The 20,628-nt window shown below is 38.1% G+C and overlaps 1 protein-coding gene across 1 annotated transcript in view; it reads right to left on the reverse strand.

The window, feature by feature from the left end:
* LOC101851786 (long-chain fatty acid transport protein 6) overlaps nucleotides 1-20,628 on the reverse strand; it is a 38,563-nt gene that overhangs the window by 3,264 nt on the left and 14,671 nt on the right. Inside the window, exons 2-10 of the mRNA XM_005113106.3 lie at nucleotides 19,000-19,686; nucleotides 17,009-17,119; nucleotides 16,289-16,504; nucleotides 10,308-10,466; nucleotides 6,930-7,054; nucleotides 4,229-4,420; nucleotides 3,525-3,624; nucleotides 2,640-2,850; nucleotides 1,437-1,534 (exon numbers count right to left, since the gene is read on the reverse strand). Coding sequence (XP_005113163.1) covers nucleotides 1,437-1,534; nucleotides 2,640-2,850; nucleotides 3,525-3,624; nucleotides 4,229-4,420; nucleotides 6,930-7,054; nucleotides 10,308-10,466; nucleotides 16,289-16,504; nucleotides 17,009-17,119; nucleotides 19,000-19,360 — 1,573 coding nt within the window. The 5' untranslated portion in view covers nucleotides 19,361-19,686. The remainder of the gene's footprint in view (nucleotides 1-1,436; nucleotides 1,535-2,639; nucleotides 2,851-3,524; nucleotides 3,625-4,228; nucleotides 4,421-6,929; nucleotides 7,055-10,307; nucleotides 10,467-16,288; nucleotides 16,505-17,008; nucleotides 17,120-18,999; nucleotides 19,687-20,628) is intronic.

Genomic DNA, 20,628 nt, shown 5'->3' on the forward strand with positions numbered 1-20,628 from the left:
TGTCAGTAGAATGAGGGAGTATGACTGACACAGAGGGAGGAACGGGTGCTGAAGTAAAGTCCCACTTCAGAAAGGTACAGGCTGCTTTCCTATTATTGAATAGGATTTGCAGGACCAGGGATATCTCACTTCGAACAATGCTGAGGATTTTAAACTAAAAGGTGAAGTCAGTCTTGTTGTATGGATGTGAGACATGAAACACATCTCAGACTTGCATAAAGAGGATCCAAATTTTCTTGAACAAATGTCTTAGAAAGTTACTGAGGATCAGATGGACAGATACGGTCACCAACAAGGAAGTGTAATGGAGAACAAGACAAAACCCAGTAAGAGATGAAGTGGGAAGAAGGCAGTGGCGATGGGCAGGACATATTCTCAGGAAGCCATGCAGCTGCATAACAAGGAAAGTATTGGATTGGAATCTGCAGAGTATAAGATCACATGGAACCTGGACAAGAGTCGCAGAAATTGATGTATAGAAAAGTGGGAAGACATGGAATAACATCAAGAGGCTGGCCCAGGATAGGGAAAGGTGGAAAATGTTTGTTTGTGGTCTATACCTTGATGCAGGGTGAGAAAGGTGATAATGACTAACAGGTGTACAACACAACATGCCTTCGGTATCACATGAACTAAACAAGCATCAGAGCAACACTCCCTACCCCAGCCCCTTTTTAAAATAAGCAGCAACAGCACTAAATTCAAATCAAAGAATGTACATGTACTTGATCCAACTCTTTCATTGGTTTTTACAGGCAGCTTTTTGCAGTTCACAAAGCTCACTGTACAAATTGGAAATTACATAGCTTGACTATGAAACAAAATGTTGTGACTAGTCTTGCAGCCATCTTCATAAAATGGACTAGGTATTGCTCTTATGTCTAAATTTAAAAGAAAAAAAATCAGACTCAAATGTGTACTGCCTCTTCTACTCATTTTAGAAATCTTCATTTCACAAGAATTTGCAAAATGACCATATTTTCTTTACAGTGCAAATGATACACGCTGTTTTTCTTATGAAATGGTAAGCTAACATGGCTAGCAGTTAGGACTATGGGGTGTTGACCCCAGATCAAGACTTGGCTGGGCATAACATTGGTGGCCCTTTGTCAACTCATCAAAAGTGTGGTAAGAGTCTACATACCCCTCACCAGAATCACTTGTTTTTACCAAAGAATATCTGGCTGGACAATGCTAACACTCATGTCTTCATGAGCAAGCTTGAAATTACAGCGACGAAATTATGTCACGCCAAAATGATGTACAGATTTGACACACAATGAAGGTGTACAATCCTCAAGGGCTATAAATAGAACAACTGCTGTAACAAGTGACATGCTGCTTGGTCTCATACCCTTCCTACATTTTAAAAGTTAGGTTTGAAATAATGAAATCCAATCTCTGGGAACATATAGATTAATCAGTAAGAAATTTACCTGGAACACTAACTCCATAAACATTTGCATCTTCCAGAAAGCTGGCACCGGTGACAACATTGGCAACTTCAGTTGTAGAAACATTTTCCCCTTTCCACCTGATAAAATCAACAAATGCCATATCAAATGCCAAAAATAAGAATTATTCATAAACATGTAGAACAGCACAAGTTCAAAATAGGACACAAGGAAAGCCTTGAGGAAAATGTAATAGGACAATATTTCCCTACTGCATTCTACTTTCAGCTGGGCTTAGAAAGTATCAATGTTTCAAGAAAAGTAAATATGCTCTTGAAGTTGAAAAACTGATTTCTGAGGGTAAAAGGATATTTAATTAATTTTTTTACCAGCCTTTTACTTTTGATAATTTAAAAAAAAAAGGGAAAAAATTGTAAAACGTGGAAACGACAAGAAGATAACAAAGAAACAGGAGCTTAACAACATCACTTAAAACCTGCAAATACAGCTTTTGTGGTTTAGTTACAAGTAGGAACGGCAAATAGACACAATAATAACTGCATTTTGCACAATGGATTTGGACAATTGAAACACTGAAAAGAAGCAGAAGAAACAAATAATATCACAAAACCCACCAACCACAAGAGTAAATAAAATTGTCAATAAGGAAACTTCAACCAGTTCCACTCTGCCCTGTAAAACCTGGAAGGTTATTCAACATTTTCAACTAAGTGTAAGTACGGCCCATTTCCTGTATAAAACTGTCTGGAATATCAAAATTTTCCCCTTTCGGCGCACAAAATCAAAACGACCATCAAAGACAGTTGGAGAAAAGTGTCCATCTGCATGTATTCCCCAAGGGCGGAAAGATAAATTCATACCCCGAATTTGTATAATTACTAAAAAGACCAATTTACTCTATAAAAGTAAAAACAGACAGAACCCTTATACTGACAAAGTGAGCAAAGAACAGAACCCTAGATAGGACAGTGCTAGCTGAGTAAAAAGGTCAGTAGTTCACAAGTTTCAAGACTGTAATCAAAGAAAAATATTGACATATTGACAAGAAAATAGAGACACAATATAAACAAAAGAAAATAGTGCACCATTTAACTTTTGCTTAATACCATAAATTTAAAGATATGACCTCCCATTCCAATCAAATGGCAGACTGGTGTCAAAGAAATCCCTCATACACATTAATGTTAACAAGAATGGCTAAAAAGAAGTCCATTCATGACAAACCTGAATGTGTCTCCAATTCGGTCTTGAAAGTACAGGAAGTATTCCTTATCCAAGACGAAGACATCACCATAATTGAAGTAAATATCTCCGTCCTTGAAAGCGCCACGCACAAGTTTCTTATCATTCGCCTCCTTTGAACTGCGGTAAACATCAAACCGACCATTCTGGACCAATATGTCTGGCACTTTTGAAATGAAGAGCCCAGGTTCACCTGAAGGAAAACACCAACAAAAGCAATACTGATGGACTGAAGTTGTTTTTTTACAATATCACATTAACCCAAAAATTTCCAAAAAACAACTCGGAAATTAATCTTAAATCAGGCAAACAATGAATAACCTTGTAGCCCACAATGTGCAGCAAACTTCTTCGTTCGACTGATGACTTGTGTCACTCAGAGAACACAACAGCTCTTGAGTCTGACAAGGCGGAATACAGGAGTAAACCTAGAACAAGGCAAAGTACATCGTATAACTAGAATATTTCACAGGGAGCATCCGACTTGCAGATTTTACATGATATTGATCAAACATTTCAGTAAGGGTCAGCAAAGAACCCCCCTCCATACACACACACAAAAAAAGGTTAAAAATGGGAACTACCGAGTAAGTCCTGGGCCCTTAAAAGAAAAGAAAGCATTGTTCGTAGGTCATTTAAAAAGAACTCTAAATCAATGTCCACCTCTAAGATATTAGGAACTACAGAGGCTTACAAAATTCTTAGGCAACTGATTATAACCGGAGAGCTATTATAACCTTGGCCTATAAAATAAGCAATAAGCATGGTGCATAACTGACTGACAGCAGAATACTCTGAAAATGAAGCAAAAAAGAGAAGAAAGGATAACATAAAGTGAACAGAAAAACTCTGTAACTTAAAACTTACCAATACCAACTTTAATGCAGCGGCCATTCTTGTCTCTGATAGGAAGTGCAGTGCCATAGTCAAACTTCACAAGGGCTTTGGGGTCTGGGTCAAGCATACTCTGAAACAATCATGTGGAGAGGTAAGTGTCCCATGCCCTGAACATACACTTAGGATAGAGAACTTTTTTGCTCATAATATTTAATTCCCCAGTTTTTAGCACAATAAATTTTTTGCAGTTTTGTGTTTTGTCCAGACCGTTGGTAAATATACACCACAAATGTTTTTTTCTGTATGGACTTTATAGTAACCTGGGTGATGTGTTGTTGAAAGACAGGCTGACAGTCACCAAAGGCGCCTTCAGGCCAAATGTAGTCAAAAAAGTATAGCGAGACAAGATAAGACATACATTTTATAGATCCCCCAAGGGCAGATTAATATGTTGCTTTCAACAACTCCTCAACAATGGACAGCCGTCTTACACAGGTTCGCCTGTATTATCCCTCCTTGCCAAGTGTCCTTATAGGGAACCAGTAATCATAATATCTTTAACATTACCTTTATTGTGGACAGAAGAAAAGCCTACAAAACCTACATTTAAAAAAAAATCCCATACTGAAGTATTATTATAATACAATATTTTATGCTTTATTTGAACTAAATTGTCCTCATATTCCACAGAACCTACCCAGATTAATTAAAATGATGAACAAAAGGATACATACCAAAAATGGAGACAAGCGGCCGATGGCTCCAGGTTTATTTGCTAGATTTAACAGTAATGTTGTACCCTCAGTAGCACCAAAGAACTCTGCAATCTCCGGTATTTGGAAGCGTTTGTTGACCTCAAGCCAAATGTCTTTCCTCAAGCCATTTCCAAATGCTGCTCTCACTTTATGAACTGCATCCAATTTGTTCTGAAACATGCGAAAGCAAAGGAAGTTATAAATTGGCTGACCATTAAGTGCACCACAACAAAAACCTCACACTGAAGTTGGATCTGGAGGAAACTTTTACTTCAGACTGGTACAGAACAAAGAAATTATTTAACACAAACATTTCACAGGATTGCAACTGAGTGTCCATCTGTGAGAAAGAAAACCTGGTTAGTGCAAAGCCTAGAAAACTATCCAACTACCCATGTTCAGGAATGCCTCGCTAGGATTTCTAACCAAGTTTATCTACTTCCTTGTCCAGCATAAAAATCAAGAGAGCAAATAGTATGCCTTTAAAATTCTCCAGAAGTATATATTCAATAACTTCTTTCTAAACAATATACTCTTTTCAAAACCACACATCCACACATAAAAGACGATTCCAATACTTGAGTACAGATTTAACTCATGGGTACAGAGCTTCACATAAATAATTCTCAATGCGCTGAAACAAACTGAAATTATTAATTGATAAATGATAAACTTTATAGCTTTGCTCTGTCTATTCAATAAAATACTTTGAATTGTTTCTTTCAGAGTCCTGAGACTATACAGCTTACACCTTTTAAAATGGTAAATGGTACAAAGACAAATTTCTGTATGAATAAAATACAAATTTATATTTTGCTCCTTGTCATATACCAACAACATACGAGCACAATCATTGGTTTAAATATAAACAGCATCAGTAGCTGAAGTACAGGGTGATCCAAAAAAAACTGTACAACATTTTTTCTAAATATCTCGCGCAAATGTTATTCTAGAAAGATTAAATTTGGAACAGATAAACTTCATTCAAAAGAAATTTGTTTGACATAAAATTCATACAGAAGAAACTTATTTTTAGAAAGGAAAAAGCATAAAGAAAAAAACACACCCATAAACGCAAAATGCGACAATTCTTAAAAAAGACACTCTCGCAAGGAAAGTCTGATTTGATCTTCCTCTTCTTTTTCTCTATAACATTTAATTGTTCCAATCTTGTGACATTAAACAATATTTAACTTCTCTTAGGGAGTTAAAGAACTAACATTTTTTATCTGGAATTTCTAAAACAAATGCTCCACATGTTCTCCTTTGGACTCCAAACATCTTTTGACGCATCGTTTGAAATGCTCGATGACGGCCAAACACAGTTCCCGCAGAATGTATCTCACTTCATCACGGATTGCTTGTTTCATAATTTCAATGTTTTCAAACTGGTTTTGAAATATCCTGGATAGCCCCACAAGAAAAAAAAAAGTATAAAGGATTCAGGTAAGAAGAATGCGGAGCCCAAATGTGTTCACTTCTGCGACTGATCACATGATCTCCAAAGTGGTTAGCTAGCCACCTCATTGATCTGACAGAAACATGTGGATTGGTCCCATCTTGCATGAACCACTGGTCTTGGCGATCCAAGTGCCAGTGTTCCCCCCCCCAATCCATCCTGAATTTCTTAAGCACCTTGATATATCGGCTTGTGTTCACAGTTGCATTATGTCCATCTGTGTCTTCAAAAAAAAAAGACCCACCAAACCATGAGTGCTTAAAGCCACCTGCACTGTACACCATTCAGCATGGAGTGGCTTCTGGAGACAGTAGAGAGGTGGGTGGGAAGCCCAATATACAACATTTTTAGAGATTACATATCCTGAAAGTTGAAAATGCGCTTCGTCACTGAACCAGATGTCATGTAAGAAACTCTTGCGTTCTCCAAGGCAGTCGATGAACCATCAGCATATTGCCCTCCTCTGTCCCCGGTCAATCTCGCAAAGCGTTTGCCTAAAATGAATATGGTATGGGCCTAAGTTAAGATCTACTTTAAGAATACAGACCGTCGATGTGTATGAAAGTCCTAGCAGCAGGCATCGCCTGCGGACAGATTTCTCATTAGATTCAGCGACTGAGTTCTGCACCCTGACGATGCATAGAGGGGTTCGAATGGTGCGCATTCAATTTTTCTGGAGATTTTCCATTTTGATTTTATATACATTACACCCAAACTGACGGAACTTTTTTACCCATAGCATCAAAGAAGGCCTTGATGGCACTTTAGCATTCTTCCCGTAATTTGTGCGGAACTTACGAAATGTGAGGGATGGCGATTTTGTGGAGAGGTAATGTTCAATACAAAACGCTCTCTGCTCCTTATTAAACTGAACCGTGAGTTGGATAAACAAAAGGAACTTGAAAATGTCTGCATACTTCCGTTGGCCTGTTAGACTGCTGTAGTTTGCAATATGACGCAATTGTTACGACATTTTGTGGTAATGCGAACTGGTGCATAGTGTAATAAAAAGGGACAAAAGCAAAAAATGGGTGGGGGTTTTTTATGCGCATTATACTGCAGAATTATTCAGTGGAATCATCTAAAATGAATATCAGTCACATTCCTTTTGAATGAGCAATATTGTGTTCAAATTTGAAGACGAAAGCTTCAGTGTGGAGGAAAATATTTACGAGAAAAGTTGTTAAGTTTTTTTTTTATCACCCTGTATTAAAAACTTACTGGTGGTTGTGCTATCAAGTAGCGAAACAATTCTCCAATGTACTGGATCACAGTGACTTCATGCTTTCGTACGTCAGACCAAAATTGGCTTGCTGAGAACTTTTTCTTCAAAACCATTGTGGCACCTGATCAAACATTCAGAATAAACTACTCAAACCTTCATTTCTTTTCACATGAATGCATATTATCTTAACCATGAAACTGAAAACAATATATTAAACTGATTACTTTCTGATAGTGGGCCTGTGCCTCCGTCTGATAATGTCACAGTAAATCAATAAAAGCAATGATCTTTGGAATGAAGTATTCCCCTGCTGTTAATCGTAAGTCTATAGTCACCACTTCTACTCACAGCAGCTCAAGTTAGGGGTACATTGAAAACACTAACACATTGATTCGTCCCCACTTGATTCATCTTACACTTACACATTGTCTGGGAAAAGACAATTATTTTGTTATGTGGAAATATCGCAAAGACTGTGCTGAAATGAGCATAAAGCTGAAATAAATTTTTCAGTAACCATCCTTGAAACATAAAAGCTAAGATATCACTCATGCTCTGCTCAACAGTCAACAAAGAACATTAACATATAGAGTAAAAAGCTCATAAAAAGAATAATTAACTACAGAGTTTTACGATCTGTTCCATAAATTATATGCAAGCAGTAATTGGACTAGGGCTTTATGACGTGCTGCACTCATATTTAAATATAGACTGGCTTTGTAAAATAATAATGATGTTATAAATTACACACTAAATCTTGTTGCAGTTCCTCGCACGAGCCATAAAAGCTCTAACCAGAGCATGATTCTTAGAGAATTCATTAGACCATTAAAATAATAAAATGCTAAAATTTAAATAGCAGGACCTAAAATAAATAACACAAACAGGGTACACCATTATGTAAGAAAAGCTAAAAATGAGCCGATCGTCATCTATACCGAACACAAAAATACAAACAGCACATAACAAAACATATATCAACAGATGGCAGGTTTATGAAATGATAACGAAATCTAGAGGAAAAAACAAACTATTATTGGTTCCTTTTTCTTCTCCATTTAAAGGGACTCATTAGACAAAAATAACATTGGGGTTTTTTCAATACATTTCACCAGTCATAAGCAGTTTTAAAATTTTCAATCTACAAGCACATGGAAAACTTTTACTTGTCTAATCTATTCAACAAAGCAACAAAGCCATGAGCTGAAGAACCACTAGAGCAGAAATTATTAGGGAAATCAGATTTCAAACACTTGATAATTATCAATTCAGCGGAAGAGGGAAGGGGGAGAGAGGAGAAAGAGGTTAACAAACAAAGAATAAGTCGTGCCCGAAAATGCAGATTTGAAGACATAGCATTAGTAACAGTGAGGTGGTATGGGTTTTAGCACTCCTTTCAACACTGTAAATTAAGGTGTATGGCTACTCCGAGACTACATTTGCATTGTCTACAACCAAACCATGCCTTCCAACATGACATGCAGGAACTGGGTCCAGTAAAACTACTATGTGAAGAGATCCTAAAATGTACACTGGGAGGAAAAGTAGTTGGTACAAAACAAAACTATAGAGCACACTCATGCTGATGATATTGCACCTGATAAACAATAAATACGGGGAAAGCAAACATCTTTTACTTTCTTATGAACTCAAGAACCATTTTCTTTTGCTCTATAAGATTATCTGTATGAACAGCTTTATTAGCAAGCTGGAATCATTTAATACATATTAGATTTTAAAAATGCCACACTTCTGCTGATTCTCAAGATTTTTCACTCTTACTCATCCTAAAACTTATTTAGCAAAGAAATTTTACAAAGAGAATGAGACATCTAATCAATTTTATACATTATTCTTAAAATTGCCAAAATGGAAGGGAAACATTAAAAGCAGTAGGACTTCTAAATTTACTGGATTGTCTGGAAAAAGAAAGTTGAAATGACAAACAAAAAGGGGACATTTGTTGTCATGTACAGAAGAAAATCGGAAAGTCAGAATATTTTTAAAAACTCAAACAAATTAAACTCTGAAAATTTCAGAAACCGTATTCAAATATAAAAAACAAAAACCCTAAAATCATAGGGACAACAATGTTCTACTGATTGAAAGGATTGGTCAACACTGAGAAGGAGTTTGGGCAAGGTGAACAAGTGGGGGAGGGGAGGCAGGAGGTGGTGGGGGGGGGGGCATGCACAAGGCAGACCTTGGTACAAGACACCAAACATGCCGGTGGCACCCCCCGCACTGTGGTAAAGGGGCAGCACCATGTAAAGAATGTCTTGGGGGCAAAGGGAAACGCACTGGGTGACGCAACAGTTGACGCAAGCCTTGATGTTTTTGATGATAGCTGGTTTAGGGGTCCCTTGCAAAGCAAATGAAGTGGGTCAGATGTCAAACCAGTTGTAGTCAAATGTTATGAACAAAAAAATCAAAACTTCTGTATAATCCATCTGCTGCATCTGCATAGCATCGTCAACAACAAAAAAAGGGGACTAACATGAATTCATCCTAGCTTAGCAACTGTAGCACAACAGTATTTTCATCCTCCTAAACCCACAAAATTTTAAAATCCTTTATACCCTTTTACAACATTTCAACTCAAATATTCTTATCCAGTCTTCTGAAAACTTTGGCTTCTCGACAGTTGGTCAATATACAAGAGCAGAATTTTTTTTTTCACTTAAAATCATTAAAATGTATGCAGCTGCATAGCTTCTCAGATCCTCAACTTTACTTACTTCCCTACCAACAGGGTTTTGATCTTTCACCAGTAGAGCAAAAAGAGATCAGGCCAACTTATACTTATACAGTCAGAAAAGAAAATGTGATGCAAAACTTACTAGGCAAACATCAAATCCTGCTCAGCAAAAAGCAGGCTTACTGTTAATGTCAATATAGTCAGAAATCCCATTGTCTTTTTAAAAACATGTAGATTCTCTTGTATTGACTTCAGTAATTTGCAAATAAATCACAACAAGTTGAAACTTGAAATTGATTTATGATGGTCAGAGCCTCAAGCATGGGAAAGCAAAATGCACTTATGTCTAACAACATTTTGTTGAAGTTCAGGTATTTTGCTTTTAACAGGAAGAAATAGCTTCTGGAAATAATAGTCTGGAAAAAAGAAAATTTTCATACACTTTGAAAGCAAACAAATTCAAAACAGACAATAAAAACCAAAAACGGTAAAAAGAAGTATGCAAATATAGAAACTGCTCATGCATGGTGATGTGAATTTACCTTAATTCGTAACTGCAGACAAATGGCAAATTAATCAAACATTCAAGAACCTCAATGTAAATTTTTTTAAACCTGCCATCCGGGACAACATGTTCTGACCATAGCAAATATTCACTGAATATTCACTTCTTAACCTGGTATGACAGCTCCGAAAAAGCCGATGCCACCGCCCGCACTGTGGTAGAGGGGCAACACCGTGTACAGCTTGTCTGAACCATTCAAATTCACCAACCTCAGTGCAGTCCCTATTCCTTGGGCTTTGGCATGATTTATAAAGACAGGTTTGGGATTTCCTGACAAAGACAGAATCAATCCAAGAAATTATTGACATAAAGTCACCGCAACCACACATCAGTTCTTTATCTTGGAGGAAGCTGTCCAAATGTGGTGTCCATCGGTGAGCAAGCTAACAGGAAACTACTGCTCAAAACAATACAAGTGGAAACATCTTTAAGCAACTGTGAGAAGGGAGGAAACAAAGAATAAAAGGAATCGTTTTAGTAAGAGTCTTATGGTACTTGCAGCACAATAAGGTCATTTCAGTGCCAAAAATTAGAGGTGTTACAAGGGAGTAACTAACACAAAAAAAGGAGGAGAGATAAGGACAATAGATGTTTGACAGGAGAGAAGGAGCAAACCACATCGGGCACCTATTAACCACCCAAAAGGAAAACCCAATGAATCAAATGTTAGTTTTCAGGGGTAATGTACAGGACCAATAACCTTTTTAGCTTGCAAACAGTGAAATTATCATGCTGTTTGAGAGTTAGTAATCATACGAATAAGTTTCAGAGTTAGTGATCACTCGTCTACCATCAACTTATCTTTAGAAATATAAAGACAAGATATATCAAAGCATTTACACAACAGTTCACCTTAAGAAAATTACTTCATTTTCAAAGAAAGTTGTAGTCATAAAAAATATTGGCACTGATTAAAAAGGAAAAGACTACACTAAATATGTCTTACCCAATAACGCCAACCGCGAGGCAAAACATCCACATTTGTTCCATGAAGACTGCGGTTTTAGTATTTATAGACATGAACACATATCTAGTCAGGAATTTGGAAAACCAGATTTATACCTGGAGAATGCTCAAGATATGAATGTATTTCTAGCTTTGAAGTTAGAAACCCAAAACTCATTAGAGCAGATAGCGGAGCATTTCTAACTATGAAATCGGAAAGCCAAATTAATGAAGACATATAATCACTAAAAATTATAGGAAAAAAAATGAAAAAAGACTAAGATGTCATCATCGTTGCCTTTCTCACCCTGCCACGGACAAACACCCTCCACTTTTCTCTATCCTGGGCTAGCCTCTTGATGTTATTCCTTGTCTTTCCACTTTTCTGTACATCGATTTCTGTGATTCTTCTCCAGGGTCCACAAGGTCTTCCCCTTGATCTCTTGCCCTGTGGGTTCCAATCCAAAACTTTCTTTGTTATGCAGCTGCCTGACTTCCCGAGACTATGTCCAATCAATCGCAACCGCCTTCTTCCTACCTCATCTCTGACTGGGATCTGTCTTGTTTTCCAAAACACTTCCACATTGGTGACCCTGTCTGTCCATCTGATCCTCAGTAACTTTCTTAGGCACCTGTTCAAGAAAACCTGGATCTTCTTTGTGCAAGTCTGTGATATAACTGAACAAGACGGCAGAAACCAAAGAACACTTTTGTTAATAACACCAAAGAAGTACAAAAGTAAATGGATGGCCATGACCTCAGATATCTATCACAGACAAAGCACTTGAAGAAATTACAATGATGCTTAACGATCTTGTTCTCTTCCAAAAAACCTTACACAACTTCACAAAAACTCCCATCATCATCATCAATGCCTTTCACCACTGGCAAGGTACAGGCCACATACAAGCTCCTTCCATTTATCTCTGTCCTGGGCCATCCTTCCAAGCTCGTTCCAAGAGCTTCATCTCTCTTATGTCCCTTTCCACACATCTCCTCCATGTTTCCCATGGCCTACCCTGTGGATTCCACTGCAGCGACTGTCTTGTGATGTTTTCGCTGGGCTTTCTGAAGGTGTGTCCCATCCATCGCCACTTTTTTAGTCCTATTTCTACTTCTATATCCTTTTGTCCTGTCCTTTCCCACAGATATTTATTTATTCTATCCTGCCACTTAATTCTTAGGATACTCCTCATACATCTATTGATGAAAGTCTGGACTTTATTCAGTATTGTCTTTGTTGTCTTTCAAGTTTCGCAGCCGTAGAGGAGCACAGACTTGATATTGGTGCTAAAGAGTCGAATCTTGGTGCGCAGTGAGATATAGCTTGCTTTCCAGATCTTTTATAATTGATTGAATGCTGACCTTGCCTTGGCGGTTCTTGCTTTTATATCTGCCTCGATTCCACCTTTACCATTAATGACACTTCCAAGAAGGGAAAGGAGTCCACTTCTTCCAGGGGAGTGTCTTCCACTATCACAGCAGGGCTTGAAACTTTTCCTAGCTTCGTTACTTTCGACTTGCCCGGAAGTATACATAGGCAAACACTCCTTGATAGGCGGTTGACTGTTGAGTTTCTTGGTCTTTTCTTGCATCTGAGCATGTGTGTGAGAGAGCAGTGCAAGGTCCTCGGCGAAGTCCAAGTCGTCCAGCTGCTGCCAAGGTATCCGCTGTATTCCATTTCGCTTGCCTCTGGTGGCTTCTTTTATGACCCAGTCAATTGCCAGTATGAAGAGAAAAGGTAAGAGCAAACATCCTCGTTGCACTCCTGTCCACACCTGGAATGGTTCTGAGAGTGGAACTTCGTGGAAGACTTGGCAGTCTGCTCCATCACAAGCTTGACGAACCCATTACAGAAACACATACAAGCAGAAAACTCCCAAAGCCTGCTTGTTTTTTCTATTTGAACATCTCGGTCCCGTGTGAGGGCTAATAGAACAACCATCATAGTGCCACATACTGTTGTTATTCACATAAATTCCATCTATGCCAGTTCGAGTATCCTTTCGCAGGTGCACTAAGTATCTTTCCGAAAAACAAAAGATCCAAAAGGAGAAAAGAAAAAACTGAACCAACAATCTTATGATGAGAGTTGAGACCCTCCCTTCCAGATTTAATATGTTGTGACTGTGACCAAACCTTAGCTACATCCTGTTCATACAATGTTGAACAAGTGACACATGATCAAGACAAAAAAACCTGCAGAACTCACTAAAAAGGTGATAAAGACAGAAACAAATAACTCAAGTACATTCTTGATTTGAAACAGAAACTCCATGGATACCTACATTATAGTTTTTACAAATAATTTATCGCGAAGTTAGTAACAGACTCAATGCAAGTTAAGTGATACAAACGTTTACAAAATGATTGCATTCAAAGGTATTGTTAAAAAGCGGTCTAGAATATGAAGAACCAAAGAAATGAAACAGAAACAAAAGAATCAATTTAAAAACAAATTAAAAGGAAATAAACATAAAAAACAAATGTGCAGACTGGCCATAACAAAAAAATTCTGAACCTTTCAGACCCCATGGAAACGATTGCGCAGGGACTTAAAATTTACAGATCATATTGTCAAATTTTACTTTTTTAATTTTATCATTTTTCTTATAACTCATATTACATTATATAGTGCAATATCCGGATAATTCAAGAAATCCTTATTTTCGGATTTGTCCAGAAATTCAGTACCTCCGATAAAAATACAAAGAAATACTGACATATGATGTTCAGCCTTTTGCATTAACATAGCAAAATGACCTGAAAGAACAGACCCCTGAAAGGCCTTAATAAAACTTACAAACACCATTTCCAAAAACCTGCCACCAGAACAAGAGAAAACCATTTGGAGTTGCAAAATGTATCCGACCACAGTTCCATAACCTTTCAGAATACATCCAAACACGCCAACACCACCCCCAGCACTGTGGTAGAGGGGCAGCACTGTGTAAATCTTGTCTGTGGCACAGAAGTCCACGAGCAGCGATACTACCGAAAGCGTTTGTGTTTTGGCATGGTTTATAAAGACAGGTTTGGGGTTGCCTGTATGGAGAAGCAGGACAAAAATGGCATTAACCTGCATCACAATCTCCCAACAATGGTCACTAGACATAACCAAAGAGATGCGGCAGGAACAGACAACAAACGCAAAAAAATGGAGAACTGCAAAGGAAAAACAAAAGTAACAGAATCCATAAAGTGCTCTCTTCAAACAACCAAACGTACAACATAGAATGAATCCAAATTTCAGATTTAAAAAAAAATTTAGCAAAGAGTTCAAACATTCTTCACTACTCTTGCTATTGCTGTGCTAATTAGTAAGAGTGAAATCTCACAGAGTACAAAACTCTTTCAATACTCCTGTAACAAACATCATTGTGTTGTAACTTGATTTTTGTTAATGAAAGAAAGGTAACTCATAAAATTTTGATGAAATTCTTTAAACAACAACATTTTGCAGTCAAAATTAGACATTGATGCATTCATTCTTGAGTAAACAGAAAAAGAAATGTATTACTCTCTGAAACTTTAACGAGAAAAGCAAATTTGATAAGTACAAAAAGACTGACATTTGACACGCAAGAAGCAGGAAACAAACTGAGCAAGAGTTGAAACAAAAAGAGCATCATCTTCTTTGTGTTCTCCTGTTTGATCTCATGGGTAGTCAACTGCTACTTCTTCAACCTGCAGTGCAATTAATTTTTACGTATGCGACCGTTTTTCCTACTTGGTAGGACCCCTTGCCTTCAGGCAGCCACATTCCGATTTCGAAGGTACTCTACATGTTTTTATACTGACTAGAGTATTTTCTGTTTTGGTTAGAATTAATTCTCCATTTTTTCCTAGGTGGCTGCCAAAGCATACACTTATCGATGTTAGGACCACAAAGGGATCTTTAACATGCGCTGCTTGCACACGGGACCTTTGAAATTTTCCGCCCTTATCCGAGAAGGCTAGGAGTTCTATCTTACCTACCCAAAGATCGGAGGTTCGGCTGAAAGACAGCAGTAAGAAAGAGCTATGAGAAGCAGTACATGTAGAAGAGTCAGGAGTAAAGGAGAGAGGAGCCCAGAGGCCAGGGGTGGGGGAAGAAAGGGGAAATGAAAACAGACGAACAGAAAAGGAGGTGAAAGGAGATTTAAGAGAAGGAAATGTTTCCATCACTGTCAGGTTTCGAACCCAGGACCTCTTGAATGAGAGGTGAACACCATACCCCTAGACCACCACGAGAGCCCCTACTCAGTAAGCATAACCTGAGCCTAGTAAAAAAAACAACAACTAGTCAACAGGAACAACGCCATCCGAGGTTGTACATGAAACTCCTCCAAACAAATGCATTCACATAGTGTACACAACTGATACAGATACAAATTTTCAAAATGGATTTGTACCCAAAGTTGTTTTAGTGCTCATTTTGTGAGTCAGAAAGTGTATATCTTGTTTTAAAATTGTCAGCATTGATTTGTTATTTCATGAAGTAAGCATCACCTCAAGAAGGGGACTGCTGCTGACTAAAGAGGTCCATTCCATTCATATAACTGTGGTCAACACATCGAAGTCTAGGGTTCAAAACCCTGCTGTAGATTCAACATTTTTTTGTTGATTTTTAGAACATTTCTTTTCTTCTAAGTCTTTCATCCGGTGAGGAGAAAATCAAATGCTCCAATTTTTTTTAAGCCAACCGATTAGTCTAATAGGGTGCCAACCTTCAATAGAATAGAAAAAGGTGTCTACTATGACCAAAAAATTTTAATTGGCCAGTTTCTTTAGGCAATGCTTCATTAATAATAAAACATTTCTGTCCTGCTGGATGGGCTCAACATGCATGAAATCAAGTACTAGTTGGGCACCAAGCATAGTGTCCTTCCTTTAAGAACTGTTGGTTTTTGCAAAGCGATTGATTAAATTTGTGAAGCAATTGATCAATGGACATTCCTATTGAGCTTTACTTCCCCTTTGTTAGGTTCCATCCTGGTTGTATGTCGCACGCATAATGGTGGATATACTTTTGGACCTCAATTGTGGGTGGGGGGGGGGGGGGATCACCCGTATCGAAAGGCAAATATGTTACTACAGGCAACCAATGAAATTTCTTGACAAAATAAAAACTGAAGGCGTTGTAAATCTGTCCACGCTTATTTTACCTGTAGTTCCAGAAGTATAGATATAGCAGCAGATATCCTCCATGGTGATACTACTGCGCACAATGGGGGATACAGGAGTGGGCAGAGCTGCCAGAAAGAGTGGGTCAAAAGACTCCACTCCAGGTGGAGCAGGCATTGAGCCCAGCCCCTGTGCGAAAACTTTGATGCCTGCTAAATCATCCAGAATTTCCGTGACTGATTCAAGTAGGGATTCCCCTGTAAGAAAAAAAAAACATACATGAAGACTGGTTTTCCAAAACTCTGTACGTTGATTTTTCAGATTTTGGTTAAATCCTGAGAGAGAGAGAGAGAGAGAGAGAGAGAGAGAGAGAGAGAGAGAGAGAGAGAGAGAGAGAGAGAGAGAGAGAGAGAGAGAGAGAGAGAGGGGAGGGAGGGAGGGAGGGAGAGAGAGAGAGAGAGAGAGAGGGAGAGAGAGGGAGAGAAGGGGGGAGGGAGGAGAGAGAGAGAGAGGGACACACACACACACACACACACACACACACACACACACACACACACACACACACACACACACACACACACACACACACACACACACAGTCAGAGATACCATTTATCTTTCTCTAAGATATTTGTTTCATGACCAACCTTAACCCTAAATGCTGGGATAAAAAAGTAAAGTTTTTAAGTTTAATGACTCAATCACAACATTAAAAACAAAAGGTCTGACGAAGACCAACAAGTATTACAAAAAGGTACCTGAACCAACAATAAGCATCTTTGGATCAGCAGCCTTGACAGAGTGAATCAGTGGCTGCATTTTCAAGTTAAAATTGATGAAGGCCGTGGATACACCCAGTTTTTGAAGTCCTGTTGAAAGTCACAAAATGGGAAACATGGCAAATGAAGGTGCACCTCAGCATAATCTAAGTACACGATTAATTGACATAGATGGCTCCATTCGAAAGAGAAAACAGAGTAGAAAGAAGAAAAAGAAGGAGATTGAGTAAGACAGGAACGTATAAAGAAGGAATAGTCTATATCCTAAATAATATTTAATGATCATAGAAGTGAATTTGTTGACAACGCCTTCACCGCAACAATGGAGCTACGTTATGTGAATTTAACTACAATTAAAACACAAAGCATCCTTTTCCAGAAAAGTTGTGAAATTAGTACATCTTCAAAAGTTCATGTAAACTGAGCAAGCACCTGCTCTTACATGAATAGCTTCAACTCCTTTTCTATTCCTTTCTTTATTCTCCAGACTATTCTCCGACCTGTTCAAATACATACAAATTTCCCTTCTCTACAGTTTTACCGTACTTAGCACTAAATGTTCTTTGACAAAACAATTTTGAGAGTAACCTAGTGTGCACATACAAGACTAAGTACAAAACCCTAATAAAGTAAACCATCAAATTCCCCTGAAAATGGCATGGCCTTCGCAAAAGAAAACAACAAAAAAGCATAAAATAAAGAAAAACGTTTAAGGATTTTAAAAAACAATTTATTTAAACATCATCTGGTACGCTGTATTTGCCCAAAAATCACACAGTTTCAAAGCAAGACCAAATTTTGAGTCAGAAGACTGAAATCTACATAAAAAGATAGACTTCAGACTTCTTTTTCTCATATTATGACCTAAAAAAGACATCACATCGTGACTGCACTAGCAAGATGGCAAATCTCATTTTTGCTCCTTTTTTGGGGGACTTGGGTTTGTAGGGGTTTTTGTTTGTTGGGGGGTTTTTTGTGGGGGGGTTTGTGTGGGGGGGGTTTTTGTGGGGGGTTTTTTTGGGGGGGGGGGGGTGAGTATGTGATTGAAACTGATTAAGGCTTTTTATATTACATGTATATATATTGACTGCCCAGTGTAAGGATGCATCATACTTCACTTTTTAAAATGGTGCATGACGAAATCCTACACTATGCAGTACAATTGTTTCTATTCTTTAGTTGTCAATTTCCATAAATGTTCTTAACTACAAGACTTAAAGGTGCCATTCACAGTCCCATGTTATCACATGGAGTAGAATAGGGATGTCACTGACCTAATAAAATTGTGAGCACTAAACTCTAAATGTCTTGTGTATTAACATTTTAAAGAGGGCTTTAACACCTGTGAAGTTTGAGTTGTCGCTAGACGCAATTCTGTTTCTAATGTTTCACTACTATAAAATGTTAATGTATTGTCTTGTCTATCATTGATGTACTTTCTGCCGTCATTTTAAGAAGAAGTGTCTTTGTGAATCTTTGGTTGACTTGGTCATGGTGTTTCAGGCCTTTTACACGCCCCGATGATCATAGAAATGTCTCAGGACCTGTGACAAACTGCAGACAACGATAACTTGTAAGTACACAACATTAGAAATACAAATCCTTTTTCCTGATCGTAATCATATTGACCATGAAAATTATAATTACAAATGTTATCTCCCACATTCTTCTCACCATTTTGAAGTACTGACAGCATAAATGTAGGGCAACAAACACTAACAATGTCATCAGTTAGATGCAGTCGCCATGCCAAATTTTGACATACTTTTGTGAAATGTTTGGGACTCTGATGATGATTTACTTTCAAATTTGGGTAATTCTGTGCCAGGAGTAGTGAATGAGGGATGTGTCCTGCCTCTTAGGACAGCGTAAGTGGCTTGAGTCTAAGCACCATACACGTACAGCCACATTAACACAAACACTAAATCACACACACACACACATACACACGACTCTAAAGATCAACTCACCAAGGAAAGTCCACACAAATGCAGGCTCATTCTGAATCATGATAGCCACGCAATCTCTTGGGCCCAACCCCCGGGCCCTAGCAATGTTAGCCACTTTGCAGGCCATTTGGTCTATGAACTCAAAGGTATACAAGTTGTCCTCGAATTCGATGAAAACTTTACGGGGCTGAGTGGCCACATGCTTCTCAAACTTGTCAATGAGCAGCGAGGACATGGACTCCTCTCGTATCTTCATGAGCTTCCGGCCGACATTAATGATCTTGAGGTCGTGCTCGATCCAGGGAAACATGGACTTCCAGGCCACCAGACCAGCACTGGCTGTACCCGCCGAGCCTAACAATACTTTCTGATAGAGCTTCATGTTGAGAGTTTCTTTTTTTTCAACACCTGAAAACTCTATTTTTCATGTAAATAATTTATGCTTTTGTTAAATGGAGAGAAAAGTGTTGACCTTGTCTTTTGGCGACGAGCACACTCCAAGAGTACAGTAATTTGTGACAATAGCTTGCTGATAGTATCAGTATGGCACTCCACTACAACACAGCAAAAAGAACACTTTATAACATGAGATACTCGTTGAAAAAGAATAAAAATGTTAGGGCCTAATCTTCAAGGATAGAGAAAAGAAGTGGCACAGTCGTCCTGTTACAGGCTGTTGTCCTCCAAATGACGCATGCATAGGCCAAACTGAAAAGGTAAATAGAAACACAAAATTAAAGAGGGAATTACAGAGATGTTTATTCTTTTTGTTTCAGAAAGCAAATCAAGGATTTCTATGCCACTATACCAGCGTGCAAGGTTTTTAAAGAGACTATCTGTGCTTTCAGAATTTTTTTTAAATCTTGGTTAGGGTGGGTTATTTCTATAGCGGGCCCCAGGACTGACGAGTTATCCCTTTTATAGCCGAACCTTGTTATAAACAGGGATCAAGTTTACATACACCTGTAATTTAGGACTAACCAATGGGATCCTTTTATTACACAGATTACTCAACTACCAATTGATCAGTTCAATTATTGCTACTTTCTTTTCCAGTGATGTTTTTCCCCACATCTTTATCTTCCTTATTCTAGTATCCTAGTCTCATGAAGGTTGGCTATACATAATTAAAGACACAAGGTAATAATATGCTTGCATTTATACAGCACATATATTCCATGCTCTACAGAGTCTACATCATGCTCTGTGAGCTTTACAATGGCAATGTATTTGTAATCGAAAGGTCACCACATTAGAGAAAATGAGTTTATTCCCGTAAATAAAATTGCAGCTTAAAGTGGAGACATTATTTATAACAATGTGCCAGACCAAGGTCACGCTATCATGCTTTATCATTGATCACTGGATTATTGGACTTGCATCAATGCCAAAGACCACGGTATGGCACACAGAAGGTAATCGAAATGCGATCTATCATCGTGACTCTAAGACTAGAAAAATAACGACCATATTAAGAATGCCCAAAACAATGGTAAAAATTATGTATAGTATAGCCAACCTTCACACACACACATACACACACACACACACACACAAACACACACACACTGTGTGCACACTGTTTGTGTGTGTGTCTGTTTGTGTGTGTGTGTTTGTGTGTGTGTGTGTGTGTGTGTGTGTGTGTGTGAG

The sequence above is a fragment of the Aplysia californica genome, unplaced genomic scaffold (genome assembly GCF_000002075.1).
Source record: "Aplysia californica isolate F4 #8 unplaced genomic scaffold, AplCal3.0 scaffold01622, whole genome shotgun sequence".
In the NCBI taxonomy this organism is placed as follows: Eukaryota; Metazoa; Mollusca; class Gastropoda; order Aplysiida; family Aplysiidae; genus Aplysia; species Aplysia californica.